Source organism: Saccharomyces eubayanus, chromosome XVI, assembly GCF_001298625.1.
Source record: "Saccharomyces eubayanus strain FM1318 chromosome XVI, whole genome shotgun sequence".
Classification (NCBI taxonomy): domain Eukaryota; kingdom Fungi; phylum Ascomycota; class Saccharomycetes; order Saccharomycetales; family Saccharomycetaceae; genus Saccharomyces; species Saccharomyces eubayanus.
Window position 1 is genome coordinate 48,271 of NC_030975.1, and position 16,584 is coordinate 64,854.

Consider the following 16,584-nt stretch of genomic DNA (forward strand, 5'->3'; position numbering starts at 1 on the left):
AGATGAAGAGATCAAAACAATCAACAAGCCCAATTGTCAAAGCAAGATACGGGCGAATGGCTGCTGAACAATGAATCAGGAAGATAACACAGGTGGAGGAGGCATTTTTGGCCTTTTCAAATGGACCAAGGATGCGTTGTTTGGTACGAATATATCACCATCGATGAAATACAAAGGCCAACCAGAACGAAGAGATCGGTCTCGATACGCTCAGGACGATACGAATTTCGGAATAAACTTGGGAAACAGTTCCAGTAAAAGGAGCACGAACCTATCTAGATCTAATTCTTGGTCCGGGTTGGATTCCACGTTTCAGAGGAAGTACGACTTGCTACCGGAATACAACGAGACTGGCATTGACTCAATTGACGATAATAATCACTACAGTAGAGACAGAGTACGATATTTACGAAGTCCCGCTCCGGTTGTGCCGAGAGAACCCCTTCATAATGAGCCAACGGATACCTTTGGCCATAGATTGCACACGAAAAGAAGGCCCATAAATGAGTTTTCCAACTCTCAGATACCCCTTATGCCACCTCAAGGAAATGACCCTTTAATTTCTAAACTGTTCCAGAAAGACGAAGTTGATGAAGTGAGAAAATCGCCGTACAAGTTATCGGTAAGAGATATTCCAGGCAAGTTTCCGTCTCCCTTAAAGAAGCCTGATGAAATAAACGACTATCATGAACAAGATGAGTATCTTCGCCAAAAAAATAAGGAGTGTAACAAAGCATATTTTGAACTGTTTGCTCAAATGGATTTGAATAATAGAGACTTAGATGATTTGTGTGAAGATGTCAAAGAGCAGCATGAACAATTTCACCGCGAAGAACAAACTTATAAGCAAGCCTATAAGGAAATGAGGGCAGAGTTAGTCAATGAGTTAAAAAAATCCAAAACACTTTTTGAGAACTATTATGCATTGGGCCAGAAGTATAAAAATTTGAAAACGGTACTTGATCAAACAATCAGTCATGAGGCTGAACTGGCCACTTCTAGAGAACGACTGTACCAGGAGGAAGACTTAAAGAATTTCGAGGTGCAAGCTTTGAGGCAAAATCTATCTGACTTAGAGTTGAAATATGCCAACTTGCAAATAGAAAAGGAGATGCAAAGAGACAATTATGAATCTGAAATACACGATTTGCTACTACAATTGAGCCTTCGTGATAATGACAGGAAAGATACATCTGCTGGTTCAAACATTTTCTCAACTGTCCAATACGAAAGAACTCCATTCCATAATGACAATAACAACAGTTATGATTCTAGTTCATGGGACACCGATTATTTGAAAAATCTAGACGGTTTTAAAGACCGTTGAAAACAAAATATTGACGCCCCTTCCTTCACTGTAACATTAAAAACACGCCACGATGATAATACTAACGAACTAATTATATATATGTACACATATATAACAAGAGAGAGATTCTTTATTATCATCACGCGACACGAGCTGTATATTGGTCAATTTTTTTCTTCAATTTCCAAGTTTCAATTCTAAATAAAAAACAGTAATTAAAAGCTATGGATATGACATAAATCTGTTAAAACGAAGAAGATAATTAAGGGTAGAAATACGAACAACGCAGGAAGCTTTCGTTTACTTGTACCTTGAATCTCTAATTTACGGCAGGCCTATTACGAGATTGTTCGTCTTCTCATTTGCTCCTTCGCTCTTTACCATTGGAAAGGCTCGTTGACTCGCACGTGACTTTTTTTCTTCAAAACAAATTCAGAAGATAATATTGGTAAATAACAATATAAAGAGAATACGATAGCGGGCTTGGTTTTTCTTTCATCATGTCATCAATTCAATCGCCACCAGCAAAATCTCTACAACCAAGTTATTCAGCCGCTTCACCAGGTTCCAATGGCGGATATATGAAACCAGGCTTAAATGATAGTCCTGCGGTTAGTAATCATCAAGTAGAGTCCAATAATGACAACAATGATAGCATTGAGCCTCATGCGCAGAATCAAAGAATCGATTTGGGTGCTATGATCGAAGAATTGACCTCGCTGTTGGGTAAAGAAAACTGGACTAAATACGCTCAAATTATCAGTCTTTTCATTCTAGGGAAGCTATCTAGAAAGGAACTTTCTAATGAATTGGAACTACTGTTCTCACCCAATTCCATTAACCTGGAAAAATCCCATACAAGTCATCGTCATAGTCTGGTACGACTTCATAACCAACTATTATTAGGGATCTTTGCTAATTCATTACGCGAAAATCCTCTTGGCAGAAATGGTAATGAGAGTTCATGGGGCTTTAGTAACGGTAGCAATAATCAAAATAATAAACTGAAAAGAGTCAATAAGCATAATTCTCAAATTGAAGTATACAAGAAAATAGTCATGTCATTACCTATAAACGATCGAAATAGACTAAAGTTGATAACCAAAGAAGCTGGTAAGAGGGGCTTTATTTTTTGCTCTGTTTTCCAAGCCAGATTGAATAATATACCCAAGATTCCTATAGTAACGAATCCGGAAAGTTTGAAACGTGTTAAAAATAACAATTTAAAAACGCCGTTAGAGTGGTCACAAGATATAATGAATGGATTCAATGTTCCCTTGGCAAGCGAAAGTTATTCTTTACCAGATACAGATTCGTTTTATCTGAGGATGGTTGGTATAGCAAGAGAACATGGGTTAGTTGGTACAGTGGATACTCGTTGCGTGGAGCTTATATCATTGGCACTAGATCAATATCTCAAGAATATAATAGAATTCACTATTGATACAGTTCGTTATAGAAGGAAAAAATATTCAGATTATTATGACCTGAATGAAAGTGGGTTATATAAGTCGGTCTCGGAATTGGCTGCTGATAAGCATAATGCTAAAATTAGACAAGCTAATGATCGTAACGAAGATGGTGCTGATTATGATGAAGAAAATATCAATGACGATAATAATAATAACTCTAGCAAGGCTGATATTGGCGACGTGTCGACGAGTAGTGTCACAATGGTCGGTGATGAAGCAGACGAGGAAACAAAGGAAAATAGAACGATATCACTAACCAATGAAGACGTGCATGATTCGTTATCTATCTTTCCAAATCTGGTAGAACCTTCGGGTCCTTACTATGCGTTAACTAATTTGGGGTTGGTCAATGATGACGAACTAGTAGATGTGAAGAGCGGTATTGATGATTTACCGGATTTCTTGGATGAAATGCCTACGTTCACACCTTTGGATGAGAGAAATGTTGGTACGAGACACGAATTAAATTGGTTAATCAAAGGGATTTTAACAGAAGATTGATATATAGATGCGTGTATGCGATATGTTGTATTATTTATTAAAGATTATAAACTTTTTTTTTTATGTGCACATATATATGAAAAAATATGATAGTGCTACCATTTTCATATGGACTTTCTTTTCTTCTTAGAGAGATGGTTAATGGATTGGATTTTTTCCGAAATGGTTAGCAGTTTACTGACATTTTTCGTATCATTCAAATTCAACAGGAAAAAGGATTTAGTATCAGAAATCAATTTTTTCAAAACGAGTGCAATTGGGGTGTCGCATGATTCCTTTTTGAAAACATTCTTTTCAAACTGTTCAATGGTTTTCAAGTTGTTTAATTCAATGAAATAAAAATCAATGGGCATAGGCTCAACCTTGTCATTATGTTTTGAATCTCGCGGGAAAAACTGCACCTTAATTATACCCATTCCGGAATGAGGCAAATTCGGATGGTCATCACAGTTGAAATTCAAGGGTAAATCTTCGATCCCATTTTCTATGATGACGAGTTTGGAATCCAGGGAAATTGAGTTTTTTTCAAATTTCAACTTTATACTGTCTTTGTCATGATGAGAGTAATCTAATAGCATGTCCTGTGAAAATTCATCATCTGATAGAAACACAAATTGTAAAGTGATAATATACTGTTTTTGGTATATCGTGTCTTTATCTGTTAGGAATTTTATTAAGGACTCTCGTAATGAACCGTACGGAGTCGAACTTAAAGAAATTAGATTGAAATTTTTCTTTTGCTTTAAGCATATATCGTGGTAGACACTATATTCTTGAGAGAAAAATTTATCTTCGGAAACTTTTAGATGCGGTATTACTCTATCGAATTTGTAAACATGATCACTTAAGCTCCTGATTATTGTGCCATTTTCATAATCAAACAAGAGATTTTCAGGCAAATTTTGTTCCATGACATAGGCGTAACAACGCATTGTACCCTTCAGTTCGATAATAGAGTTTTCGAGTTTTCTACTTCTCAGTAATTCTCTTTCCACTGTGTTGTAAGTATCATTATATGATTTTTCTTGTTGAGAGGCAATTTCTTTCAAGTTTTCCATTTGCTGTTGTAAATGTTCTAACTCCAGGGAGTTCTTCAAAGATTGGTTTACCAGTGGGTTATTTTCCGCTTCTAAATGAGTCAAAGATTTATTTATTTGTGAGAATTGTTGTTGTGAGTCTTGAGTTTGCGTGTCTATATGTGTGATTTCTTCGTTTAGTTTTGCAGTTTCTGATTGCAGAACGGTCACCTGTGAAAGCAATTCATTATTTTTATTAGTTAGACTATCAATAGATTTCAATTTTCCTTCTTTGAAGGCATTAAAATCCTTCTTCAACTGTGATTCGTGATTTGCTTGTTTTTCTAAATTCTGCCTTTGCAAATTTTCCCAGTTTTCGTCAAGCTCTTGGAGCACTTTCTTTAAATGGGATATTTCTTTAGTGATTTCGTGATCAGGCTCGAAATTTTCCATTACTTGTAACTCATTCTCCCAAAGAGCGAGTTTCTGGTTGTATGATTCACGAAACTCGTGCTTTTTTGAGGACAGATTGTGGTCCAGTTGAATTTGCAAACCTGACAAATCTGATTTGTTTTTATTGATTAGACCGTCACGTTCATTGTCTTTAGAATTTAAAATTTGGGTCAATTCTTTGATCTGTTTGAGATAATTCGCGTGTTTGGATTTTTTCTTGTAAAGTTCGAATTTGAATTTGCTTAAATCCCTGAACTTAATAGTTTTGATTTCTCTTTCGCATTCGATCAATTGAGTCTTGAGCGTATGTCTTTGAGCTCGTATTTTATCCTGGCGATCTTTGAGATCTTTAATTTTGTTTATGTTGATGTTCAACGAACCGGACCGAGACGAAGGTAGGAGGGAATTCCTTAGGGATGGAGACGGGAATGGATTTTTCGTAGACGAAGGTCTCGAGCCATTTATGGTATTTGTTGTGTTTGTGATATCCATCAGTTTTCGAGATTTTGATGAAGATATACTGCTGCCGTTGCGCGTAATTTTATTCTGTGAGGAGAAAGTGTGATTGCCCTGTTGTGACACCATATCTTAATTCCTTGGTATGATGGACGGACAGACTTATGGGGTGAAAGACTGTCTTTTTGATGTGATATTTTTGTTTTATGTTTATTGTTTTTTTTCATTTTCTATGTTTACCTCTTTTTGTTTGCCGCAATTTCTCTGTATCTGTACCAAAAGTACAATTGTACAAGCTAAACAATAAAGACCAAGCAAGGGCAGAAGGACAGAAAATAATGGAAATGCAACGAAAAAAAATCTTAAATATATTATGAAGTTCACCCGTTTATTTATAATTCGTTATATATATATGTACGTATTCACAGGAGCAAAGGGGCGGCGTGGAGTGCGGATATCAACTGAAGTCGTTATTGCTAACGTTTCTTGTCATCTGGGGCAGAGCGACTCTTATGCCGTCGATGTCCTTGGTCATCTTGATTTGGCAACCGAGCCTACTAGTCTCTGTGAGGCCGTAGGCCAAGTCCAGCATATCGTTCTCGTCATCTTCCGGTTCCGGCAGGGCGTCGTAGTAGTCTGGATCGACGATGACATGGCAGGTGGAGCAAGCGCAAGAGCCGCCGCACGCACCTTCCATGTCCAGGTTATGACCCTGGGCGATGTCCAGGACGGTCTCGCCCTCGCAGACCTCGTACGTCTTTTGAGAGCTGTCCTTTAGAATGAAGGTTATTTTTAGTCCCTCGCCCGGTTTTGGCTCTTTCAAGTGGCCATGGTTAAGGAAGGAGGATGTAGAGAAGGGAAGAAGCCTGGTGGTGGTGCTGCGTACGAGCAGAGATGGAGACGTGCGCAGAAGGGAGGGCGCGATGTTCCATATTCTGGCTGTGCGTCCAGTCAAAGCAGTGAGTCTCAGCATCGAGGATGGTTGGCCTTACAAGTTTGTGAGATACAGTGGTGTAGTGAATGCCTATCTGTGCTGCTCTCTCTCACTCTCTCGATATATATATATATGTATATATATATATATGTACACATACCAGAACCTGCTGTTACACGCTTTGAAATTTCAATCAAAAGTTTTTCCGAGCACTAACGTGGCCTGGGAAAAATAAATGGCTAAGAGGAATCATGCGAAGATGACTAATAACAAAAAAGATATAGTAGAATTGTGTGTGTCTATGTATATTGATTTTTTTTTAAAAAATATGTAATTAAGGAATTAGAATATGCTTGGGGTGGGGGAATGCCGATTTGAATGTATATTTTTTGATGCGATGCGAGGGTTGGTCGTGAGAAACAGGAGAGGAAGAGCGTCATACTGACGACAACCATAGTCTGTAGTTCTGTTGGGCGACGTTGGCAAAGGCATCGTTACTGGCGAGGGCAAAGCCGGAAGCGGTTGTAGATTCTTTAGCAGCGGCGGCGGCGGCGACAGCGCTGCCGCTGAATTCCATGTCGAAGATGAAATCATCCTCGGCGCTTGTTATTATGCTGTCAGTGTTCTTGTTCTTAGCGTAGGTGTACTCCAGCTCGTCCGCAATGGGATACGATAGCGGAGAAGTCAGCAATTCCTGCTGGTAAGATTGAGAAAACTCGTCCGCGTAAGTCGATCTGTCCGGGCTATGCGAGAGCATTGGGGGCTCGAATGCGGCGTTAGAGAATGACAGAGGGAAGACCTCGTCTTCGTAGTGCGAGAAGGCTGCTGATTCCACGGAGGACATATTGTAATTGCAATTATAATTGTGTGTGTTGTTTACGAATAAACGTTTTGGGTTAGATTTGGTTTAGTATGGTTTATTCAAGAGACAAGAGAGAGAAGAGGAGGGAATAACACGACCAACAGACCCTGCACAAGAAAGACGATTGGGTCTCGCGCTTATATATACCTTTTTTCGCCTAGAGCCGCTCTATCATGCACCGTGGAGTCACCATCGTTGCAAAACCACCCGGGTGTGGATGTGGAAGCGAAATATCAGTGCAATGAGTAATAACAATGGTCATAAACGTGTGGTGCGCAATGTGTCATCCTCGCATGCGCGGGCGAAAAAAAAAAAATCACCGAGAAAAGACGGATCACACTAGTTATCCCGCGGCGTTCCACACCCGCGGCGGGTCACGTGCGCTTTTGGCTGCCTTCTGGGGCCTTCTGTAGAATTCCGTACGGTTCCACGTCGCGCCACAGTTGGCAGGCCTAAAACAGCAAGAAAGGTGCGACCCTTAGGTTATGGCTGGCTTTGTTTGCGGTTTTTGCTTGGCGTGCCATCGTGCTCGCATTGGGCAACCAATTCTCAAAGAAGCCCTGGGGTGGCCACGGTTACCACACCCACAAATGTGGTTGAGTTGGGGTCGGGCGGGCGTACCCGGACGAGTGCGGTGCACGTGACCTTGGAGATGGATATGAAAGAATTATGTAATGGATGACGGCGCCGCCTCATCGCATGTGCCGTTACACTTCTTAAATAGATATCGATTAAGAATTACTATAATGATTTGTTATTTATTTTTTTAAATTATCTAGCTGGGAGAGCCAAAGGGAAAAGAGCGGCCGCAGTCTTGTGGCGGGCTGGTTCTGTTTCGGTCCGGCCATCTTTACGCAGTTTAATGACGACGAGAAGCAGCGATGATGTTGTTCATTTCCTCGACCTTAGCCTTGGCTCTGATGAAAGAACCCAATCTCTTCTTGGCGACCTTTCTGGCTCTCTTTTCACCGGAGTTTCTGATCAAATCGATCAATCTTCTTTCGTATGGAGACAAACCAGCGATTTCTCTGACCAAAGATCTGACGAACTTGGTTCTGTTGGAGGCAGCACCCTTCTTGTAGGAGATCTTTGGAGCTGGAGTCATTTCGGTGACTTGCTTACCCTTGTTCAAACCAATAGCGATACCTGGTGGAAAAAAAATAGATAGAAAACTCTTGTTAGTAACACGCACGTTCGTACTCACGGAGTATAAGCGAACAAACAATCAGACAGACCATGGGGAGGCCCTGCAGCGCTGGGGGCGGGTGTATTCCTGTTGTTCTTGGGGCTCAATTCCATTACATCGGCATTCTTGTCTGGTTCACTCATTCGTTTGTTCCTTTAACTCCTTCAGTTCATTTTGTAGTCCATGTAAACATACCAGTCTTGACAGCCATTTTATATTATCCTTGCTACTCTGTTCTGTATTGACTATGCAGATACACGAGCTAAAAATGTAACGCTTATTAAAACTTATTACGTTGAAAAATGCAACGTGCTCTCTGTCTGCTCTACATTGAAGGCAGTTCTCGCCAACACTCTTCCCTGGGGCTTCTTCCCGCTGCTTTGGTGCACAGCCCAATAGGAAAAGTTCCGCGCGCGGTGTGCGCGTCCTCTGGGCCCACGGCAGCTTTAGGTGCAAAAGGAGTGTTCAAAATACAGAAAGAAAAAAAAAAGGTTTAAACTAGAAATGTACGGGTGAAACAAAAAGCAGTCCTGTATTTTCTCAAATGTTTCCGTGATGCAATTTTTAACAAAACTATATATATTTATATCTACGCATCTTCTACATACACATGTCTACTTGAAAACTTTTTTGAAGCCGGTCCATCCTTTCTTCCCCTTCCCTTTTGAATCGCTTTCCAGTAACGATGCGGTGGACACCTGCTCCTTATTAATGCTTATCAGTTCATCGATTTCTTGCTGCAGTTCTTTGATTCTTTCCTCCATTTGACTGTTCTCCATCATCACCTCGTTGTTCCTGGAAATGGTCCTTTCTAAGTCCTCTTTCAGGTCTGCCTTTGGCAACGAGGCGTCCGGGTTGGGCAAATTCTGTTTGCGAATCTCTTCCTCGATTTGTTGTTCGATATCGGTGATTGTGTTAACCAGATCATTTTTCTCGTCTAGTAGCATCTCCATATTCAATCTATGCTCGATCAGTTCGTTTGCCGCGCTGATGTTCTCCTCGTTCAAAACCGAGTAGTCGTGTTCTAGCTTCTGCGCTTCCCTTTGCAATTGGTGGTTTTGGATTCTTAACGATTCATAATGATTCTCCTTTTTTTGCTCCAATTCATGGATCTCCATGAACTCTCCCTTGTATCTTCTTAAAGTTAAGGGCGTTATGTAAACACCCGTCATGGCATCATGAACGAAAAGATCAACATTATACGATGGTGAGCTGCCGTCCTCATAACCTTCCAATGGGCCTCCGCCAGGCAACTGCATTTGTAGCACAGAATCGTTGTCGTGGTTTGCCAGCAGGTAGTACGTAAACAGTTCATCCTTCAAAAATTCCAGTAGTTCATCGAATCTTAATCTCACCAAATTCTCTTCGTTCTTTAACATCAAGTTTACAGCGAATTTCAAAAGTACTTCAATACCTTCCACGAACACAATGTCGAAAATCCTCAATACAAATTCCAGGGGGAACTTATATGCGAAAAATGTCAGAAACCATTGCGTGGCGTACATCGTTGAACTTACTCCCTCCCGGGTCAAGCGGTTATACAAAGTGGGTGAATGCTCTTCCAATAACCTATCAAACTGGTAAAGCATTAGCATCAACCCGGGCATCCCTGGTAAGAAAAGTTCCCTTAGCCCATAATTCTTCATCAATCCTACCATCAGGCCGAATGATTCGGCTTCGTTTTCGCAGTTAATCAATAGCGGTGCCGCAATAAATCCCATTCCTTGCGTGTATCCAACATCTGGATCGTAAACAGAGTAAACTTTTATAATTTTGAACAGAGATTCCATCTTGTCCTCGGGCACAAACTTCGTTCTCCTCAAATCTCTACGTATGGTTGCCTCATGAGGGCTTTCCGTATTCAATAAAGTTTCATATATGTCCTCCATTTCTCTTGATTTAGAATTCGTCATCAATTGCCATATGATACCACGAATTTGTGGTGGTATTCCATTAGTAACATGCGTCTCTAACTTTTCTGGTTCATTACTGGCTACAGTGGCAAAATCATTAACAACCTGTGTCCAAAATGACCAATCGATTTTAAACATCTCTCTATCACCCTCTTCAACTTCCTCCACTTCATTGTATTCTGGCAAGTTTTCTAAAAATGACGTATATGTCGATCTTAAGAAGCTTTGGCCTTCTTGTAATGACTCTCTGGTCTCTTCTCCTTCTTTATTCAAGTGGTGGCTTGTCTTACGATAACGGCTCGCGATCAAGTTGATTTCTGCTGTGGAATCTAATTGCGCAGTTTTGGAACCCATGCGAGCACCATGGCTATGGCTACTTCTTTTAGTTTCTTCAAAAATCTTACGAAACTTTTCTGATTTCATTTCTTCCTCTAATGGGGGCGGAACAGCATTCTTTGTTTTCTGCTCCTGCTGCTTGCGTATGGGTGGTAATATGGGTGGGGCAGTCGTTGTGGTGCTTTGTCTTGGCGGCAATGGTGGTGATGTTGTAACAGGTTGCGTCGGAGCTGCGAAACCCTCCTTTTTACTCATATCGTCATTCATCCCGTTGGAATATTGCACAGGTATAGGAGGTAATTTCCTAATTTGATCTGACGAAGATTGCTTATCTGTTATGGGGGTTTCTTCCACAGAACCTTGCTCTTGTGCGGACTTATTCGAATCAATTGCCGTATTTGGTCTATCAGCGACATATGTTTCGTTGTTATCTCGGGATGGGCTTTTGAAAGGCGCTTCATGAACCACAGGGGTATCAACTTCAGTTATGATGGCAGCAGATTCGTTTTTCGAGGATTTTTTCAAAAAAAGAGATTTCTTCTCCTCTAAAATGTTTTCATTTATTCCTTGGTCATCAAAAGGGTTATTTTCAGTGGCGATCATATCAGTGTGATTTTTTTCGCTGTCTGTGAAAATGCCATCTATGTTCTTTTCTGATTCGTTTGTGCCCTCTGTATAATGCTTTATAATACCCCCCAAATTGGACGGTTCATTAAAATTGATCTCAGAGTCATGTTCTTCCGTATCTTGCTCCCGATCTTCGACTCTTTGTTCTGTATCTGGAACATCGTTAGTCTCTACAGAACGCTTAATGTGGTCTTGCTTCAATACATCAGTGGGTGTCTCCTCCTTTCCCTCAGGTTTGAAATCCGGCGAAGCGCCGCCTGTCTTTACTCCTGGGTGGACGTACTCACTTGAGTTCTCGCTGGTAGTAATTTCTTGTTTTGATTGAAAAATATCAGTGGACTCTAATGGAAGGTTCTCCACTGTTGATTTATTGGGTTCTATGAAATCCATGTCACGATTTTCATCTGAAGTTCCCTTCTGGAGTTCTGCAGCCACATCACCTGTATCATCTGGCTTTCCGCTCGTTGTTTCACCTTCGTTTTGGTTCAATGCCATTGGTTCTATATCTTCCCCTTTGGAAACCAATCCATTTGAAGATTCACCACTTTTGTCAATCTCAGAGGACATCGTATTTGTAAGCTCTTCCAAGGATTCATCCGAAGACATTGTTTTTGTGCTTTTTTATCCTTTTATGGAATACTGAGCGCTCTTCCTTCTCTTAAATATCAGGTAATAAATTTCAATTTTGTTTGATCTTTAAAGATAGACCCTTTTTTTTCATTATGTGAGCGAGCGTTTTAAATAGGCTTCTCGCATAAAGAATTTTGAGCTTCAAAAATGGGCATTAACGATGGTCATTAGAAGTCTATAGATCTATTAGTTACATAAGTTGGGGTGGGTCATAAAAAAATGTTATTACAAAAGGGGTGCAAACAAGAAAGAGATAGAAAGAGTTAAAAAAGGACCCCTACAAGAGAAAACAGATACAGGAATAAAACGCCAATAATTTTCTTTATAATTTATAATCCGGTTTGCTCTGAATTTGGGTTGGGAGGAGTTTCATCATCGTCGAATAAATAGTTGTATACATCATCCATTGTAGTAGTATTGAACATCCCTGTAGTGATTCCCAATGCGTTATAAGCAGTTTGGTCCGTCCAATTGGGAAACATTGATTTTGAATTATCGTCGTCAAAATTGCTAGTAGCAAGTTGACTATTATTAGTAGAATTAGGGTTCGTGTTAGCGGTGAAGGTTGGCTGTGGAAGTGCTTGCGGATTTGCAAAAGCTGTTGCGAGGTTCGTGCCGTTGCCATTGGTAGTCGATGGAAATGAAAACGTTGTTTCCGCAAAGTTGTTCCAGCCCGAGTAAGAAGTGGCACCACCAAATAAAGCAGATGGAGTCAACGGTACGGATGATCCTTGCAATTGTTGTTGTGGTTGCGTTGGAAATGACGTAATCGAAGGAGGAGGAGGCGTGGCTCTTGATATCGTCACAGATGAGTTTCGTGAAGACGGACGGTTAGATAAAAGTTTTACCAAATCGCTAAAGCTCGCTCCCGGCTTCATTGGCGTCGATGAAGAGCCTGCTGCGATAACAGAAATCTGCCTACCGTTCGCATTATTATCTTGAGAGGTGACGGTTTGTGGATATTGGGCAGCTCCTGCGGAACTTGTGGTGACGTTATTATTATTATTATTGTTTTTATCATTATTATTAGCAAAGGATAATGAAGCCACAGAGGAGGAGGAGGAAGAAAAATAAGGCGCACAAACCTGTTCCAGTACTTGAATGTACTTTTCACAAGTCGGAATTTTAAAGGTGATCAAATTTTTCAATAGCAGCAAAACAGTACTGATTTGTTGCATCGACTGAGAGGTATCGCTGTTACTAGAATTCGAATCTGGGTTTGATAGCAACGTTGTTGCGGGTACCAGTGCCGCATTGAACAAATAGAAAACACAAATTCCAGCAAAAAACGGAGTGAGGGTGTGATTATCCATATAGTTATTGATGGACATAATTGTCCTTTGTGCAGCATCGTGTAACAAGACAGAGCATCGTTCAACTTCGTAACTTGAATGGTGATTCTGATCCTGGTGTGATGGCGATTCTTGCTGTGAATTTAGATTTGTGAAAAAGCCTCTTAATACGTAAATGATAAGCGATAACTGTTTCCACCTGAGTTGGAATCTTGTGAAAGATAGCCAAGGATGTTCGTTTAACAGGTTGGTCAGAGCAGTTGAGGAGATATCTATTTGTAAAAATTTAGGTATTTGCCTGGAAACGTCTTCAATTTCATTACAAATGACCAAGCATCTTTTAGCAGATATCGGACTTTTCGTTGTCGTAGTGGTTTTATCAAATCCACAGATTTTGATGAAATTCTGTAAAAGCCGTGCTGTTTCAATGGTGCCGTGATAAATAGTCGGGTGTGTTGTAGTCCGTTGCATATCGTCTACAGAGGAAGGTAAAGAAATGGAGTTTTGAGTGGATGAAGCAGAAAATTGAATGGACCGGCCGTACAGCAGAGTCAAATGGAACTCCCAATTGTAAAGAGACCACCAAATCCGGCGCCTTTGTTCCAGAATACTTGTGTCATTGAAAGACGAGGGAAGATCTTTATTCAAACCCAAAGAGATCGCCATTCTCATGGAAAAGCCGTGGTAACTGTAACTTGTATTCGGCTTTTTCCTCCACTGTGTATATCGCGACAGAAGATGTAGAGCAATCACCAAAGTGATTGAACCTGCTTCGAAGACCTTGCTCGTTAGATGAGATTTAGCATTCTGATAATAAAATAAATCTATATCCGTAGACTCGCCTTCTATACACCATGCCCCGATGGACAATACGGAATTGAAAAGGATTTGCCATTGGTCCTTAGAGGTAGTTTCTATCTGATTATTGTACAGCATCATTAATGTCTGAGTGTGCACGATGGGGCAGTATGGATGGAAATTGTTGAGGTAACTTTGGATAAAGCGCGATGTTGTGGTTCTTGAAGCTAGAGAGTATCTATCAATGACCACGGTTGGCAGTCTGTTTACTGTCGAGTTTATGTATTTTTCTGGGCTGAATCCAATGGATCGGAGGGTAGATATGAGGGAACCGTCACCAAAGAACCCGTTATTGTTGGGGTCTGTTCTCAGCAGGCGCAGACCGTCAAATGTGGTATCATCTTCGGACCAGTCGAATCCGTGGAGAGCATCTCTGGGCACACAGTTCAATGGGATGGTGGACTCATCATGCAGGGCAACCGAGCCGAACGATATAGTCAACTGTCTTTGGTCTCTGTCATCATCTCCTTCCGGCGATGATACGTGTTGCTCCTGCCCGCGGGACACGTCATTGTCTGCGGAGCCGATGGGAGTGAGCTTATCTGTAGCAGGATTTGTATTAGCATAGTTCTGCACAAATAGTTGTGTTAACAGGACTTTTATGTCGTGCAAAGAGTCCATTTTCAAAACGTGATCCAAATTCTCTCGAGGAAACATGACAAGAAACAGCTGTTCCAACTTCTCCAACCTCGACTCGACTTCTGTCAGGTGCACTCTGGTCAGGGGTGACCTCTTGGTCTTTGGAGAATAGCAGCACTCCCAGTTGTTCTTCAGACACTTTGAACACTTGGGTTTTTCCTTGGAACACTTGAGTTTCTTGAGCCGGCATATGTCGCAAGCCTGTTCCATTGCAGGCAACAGCTTCATTGTTCTCGAGGTCTGCAGCTTTGCCTCTTCCCAAAAGCACTGCTTGTACTGCCTATACACCGTCTGGAGTTAAAGTTGTAGATCTGGGGAAGAAATGACGAAAAAAAAAGGCGCGAGAGAACGGTCTGAAGGATTCCCGCATCAGGTGAGGTAAAACGGTGTTACGATTATGGTGATTAAACTGATACAAAACTATATAAATAAGTAAGTTATGGAGAAAGGAAGAGGGAGTGCAGTCTCAAAAGACGCGGACGTTTTGGAACTTCTTGCCGCTAACGCAGCCGAACCAGTCGCCCCTCTGGGGCCTCCATGCTATGTTGTTTATCTCTTGTGCCCTATTGGCATAAACCATGTTGGGAGTCTCTAGGGTCTTGCAGGCCTGCTTGTCGTTACTGGAGGTCAAATTCAAGGGGTCTTCGTGAGGATTGGACCCCTCACCGCCATCGGCCATCACTGTGTCGCCGTCGGTGTCTTCCAAGGGTGTGCCGCTGGCGCCGGGGGACTTACCGTTGCCACCATCAATTTCCATGAACGAGTTGTTCAAGTCCCAATAGAGCACCTGGCAATCGTCGCTGCACGACAGTAGGACATTGCGCTTTGTAGGGTGCCATTTTATTTCGTTCACCGACGAACCGTGGCCCTCCAGAGTCAATATGGGCGATTCCGGGTTCCTCATATCCAGGATGATGATCTTATTGGAGTCAGCTGCAAACGTGGCCAGTACGTTTGGGTCGTACGGCGACGGTTCCAATCTCAACAAGGCATCTGAGCCCTCCGACGACGGCGTTGTAGTGCCCGCAGTGGAGGCTGATGATGATGACGATGGCGGTTCGTAGATGATCGTGCTATGTGCGAGCGATCTCAGATCAAACACGCGCACACTGCCGTCCCCACCGCAACTGGCAAACAGTTGCGTTGATTTGGTCAAAAACCTGACGTCGAACACTTCGCTGTCGTGGGCGATCAACTGGGTCTTAACGTAATGGCTGCTTTGGAGGTCCCAGACAATGCAGGTGGTGTCGATAGAACTTGAAATTATTAGGTTTGTGTCCACGGTATTCCAGTCGAACGACGTTATTGGAGGGAAGGTGCCGATGACCTTCGTGTCCTCGGTGGTCGCGGTACTGGTGGGATGCTGTCTATTGTATTTACACAAAGAGAGATTGATTTGTTCCTGGAATTGTCTCTCTTCAGGGTTGACGTTCCAAATCCGCAGAGAATCAGAACACGTCGCGAGTTTCCTTGGATGCAGTTGAGAGGGGACCCATTGAATCCTACTCACAGGATAAACCACGTCTGCCTCTGCGACGGTGTCCCAACTCAAGAGGTCATTGGAGTGTATAACCTGGAGCTTGTTCCTGCTGTCCTCCTTGTACGATCCCAGGCAGACGTAGTCATCCACGCTCCAGTCGAGTCCAAACAGCGGGTAGTGCGCTTGGTATTCGCACACGGATGCCATGGATGGGTTCATCAAATTGCTCACTACCGGGTTGCTAGCAGTGTAACCTCTGGCTTGCTGCAACTGTGTATGGTTCGGCGAGAACACTGGCGGCGAGAAATCTAACGGAGAGTACATCGGTGACCGGTTCGTGTAGTAAGTAGCATTCAAATCACAACCACTATTCCTTTTGCTGTTACTGCCGCTGGTAGTATTGCCCGACATGCCAAAGGGCGACGGGCCCCTGCCCTGATCCTGCGTTACACTGGTGGGACCATTCGCATTGTTCAGGTAGTTATTCTTGGAATACGGCTGTCGTTGCGACGAGCCAAACGATATCGAGCTTCTTTTGTTGCCATTGTAAAAAGGATCCATTTGTGGCGGGTGTTTCTCTTCTTGTTTCTCCTTTCCTTGTTATTTCTTGTCCTTGTAGG

At 42.0% G+C, this 16,584-nt stretch overlaps 9 protein-coding genes across 9 annotated transcripts; 2 read left to right on the top strand and 7 right to left on the bottom strand.

Annotated features, from left to right (window-relative positions):
* Nucleotides 1-70: 70 nt before the first annotated feature.
* On the top strand, nucleotides 71-1,327 carry BBP1 (Bbp1p; the record flags this gene model as incomplete). The annotated part of the gene is made up of 1 exon (XM_018368207.1): nucleotides 71-1,327. The coding sequence occupies one exon, from the start codon at nucleotides 71-73 to the stop codon at nucleotides 1,325-1,327; it is 1,257 nt and encodes a 418-aa protein (XP_018218787.1).
* A 482-nt stretch (nucleotides 1,328-1,809) lies between these two features.
* Nucleotides 1,810-3,282, top strand: HFI1 (Hfi1p; the record flags this gene model as incomplete). Its single annotated transcript, XM_018368208.1, has 1 exon — nucleotides 1,810-3,282. The coding sequence occupies one exon, from the start codon at nucleotides 1,810-1,812 to the stop codon at nucleotides 3,280-3,282; it is 1,473 nt and encodes a 490-aa protein (XP_018218788.1).
* A 104-nt stretch (nucleotides 3,283-3,386) lies between these two features.
* Nucleotides 3,387-5,336, bottom strand: VIK1 (Vik1p; the record flags this gene model as incomplete). Its single annotated transcript, XM_018368209.1, has 1 exon — nucleotides 3,387-5,336. One exon carries the CDS (start codon nucleotides 5,334-5,336, stop codon nucleotides 3,387-3,389), a length of 1,950 nt encoding a protein of 649 aa, XP_018218789.1.
* A 328-nt stretch (nucleotides 5,337-5,664) lies between these two features.
* YAH1 (adrenodoxin) lies at nucleotides 5,665-6,180 on the bottom strand (the record flags this gene model as incomplete). The annotated part of the gene is made up of 1 exon (XM_018368210.1): nucleotides 5,665-6,180. One exon carries the CDS (start codon nucleotides 6,178-6,180, stop codon nucleotides 5,665-5,667), a length of 516 nt encoding a protein of 171 aa, XP_018218790.1.
* A 397-nt stretch (nucleotides 6,181-6,577) lies between these two features.
* Nucleotides 6,578-6,985, bottom strand: ATG41 (Atg41p; the record flags this gene model as incomplete). Its single annotated transcript, XM_018368211.1, has 1 exon — nucleotides 6,578-6,985. The coding sequence occupies one exon, from the start codon at nucleotides 6,983-6,985 to the stop codon at nucleotides 6,578-6,580; it is 408 nt and encodes a 135-aa protein (XP_018218791.1).
* Nucleotides 6,986-7,862: 877 nt separating this feature from the next.
* Nucleotides 7,863-8,108, bottom strand: RPL36B (60S ribosomal protein eL36; the record flags this gene model as incomplete). The annotated part of the gene is made up of 1 exon (XM_018368212.1): nucleotides 7,863-8,108. The coding sequence occupies one exon, from the start codon at nucleotides 8,106-8,108 to the stop codon at nucleotides 7,863-7,865; it is 246 nt and encodes an 81-aa protein (XP_018218792.1).
* A 695-nt stretch (nucleotides 8,109-8,803) lies between these two features.
* GYP5 (GTPase-activating protein GYP5) lies at nucleotides 8,804-11,671 on the bottom strand (the record flags this gene model as incomplete). Its single annotated transcript, XM_018368213.1, has 1 exon — nucleotides 8,804-11,671. One exon carries the CDS (start codon nucleotides 11,669-11,671, stop codon nucleotides 8,804-8,806), a length of 2,868 nt encoding a protein of 955 aa, XP_018218793.1.
* A 353-nt stretch (nucleotides 11,672-12,024) lies between these two features.
* Nucleotides 12,025-14,712, bottom strand: GAL4 (galactose-responsive transcription factor GAL4; the record flags this gene model as incomplete). The annotated part of the gene is made up of 1 exon (XM_018368214.1): nucleotides 12,025-14,712. The coding sequence occupies one exon, from the start codon at nucleotides 14,710-14,712 to the stop codon at nucleotides 12,025-12,027; it is 2,688 nt and encodes an 895-aa protein (XP_018218794.1).
* A 238-nt stretch (nucleotides 14,713-14,950) lies between these two features.
* On the bottom strand, nucleotides 14,951-16,525 carry DI49_5222 (uncharacterized protein; the record flags this gene model as incomplete). The annotated part of the gene is made up of 1 exon (XM_018368215.1): nucleotides 14,951-16,525. The coding sequence occupies one exon, from the start codon at nucleotides 16,523-16,525 to the stop codon at nucleotides 14,951-14,953; it is 1,575 nt and encodes a 524-aa protein (XP_018218795.1).
* Nucleotides 16,526-16,584: the final 59 nt, after the last annotated feature.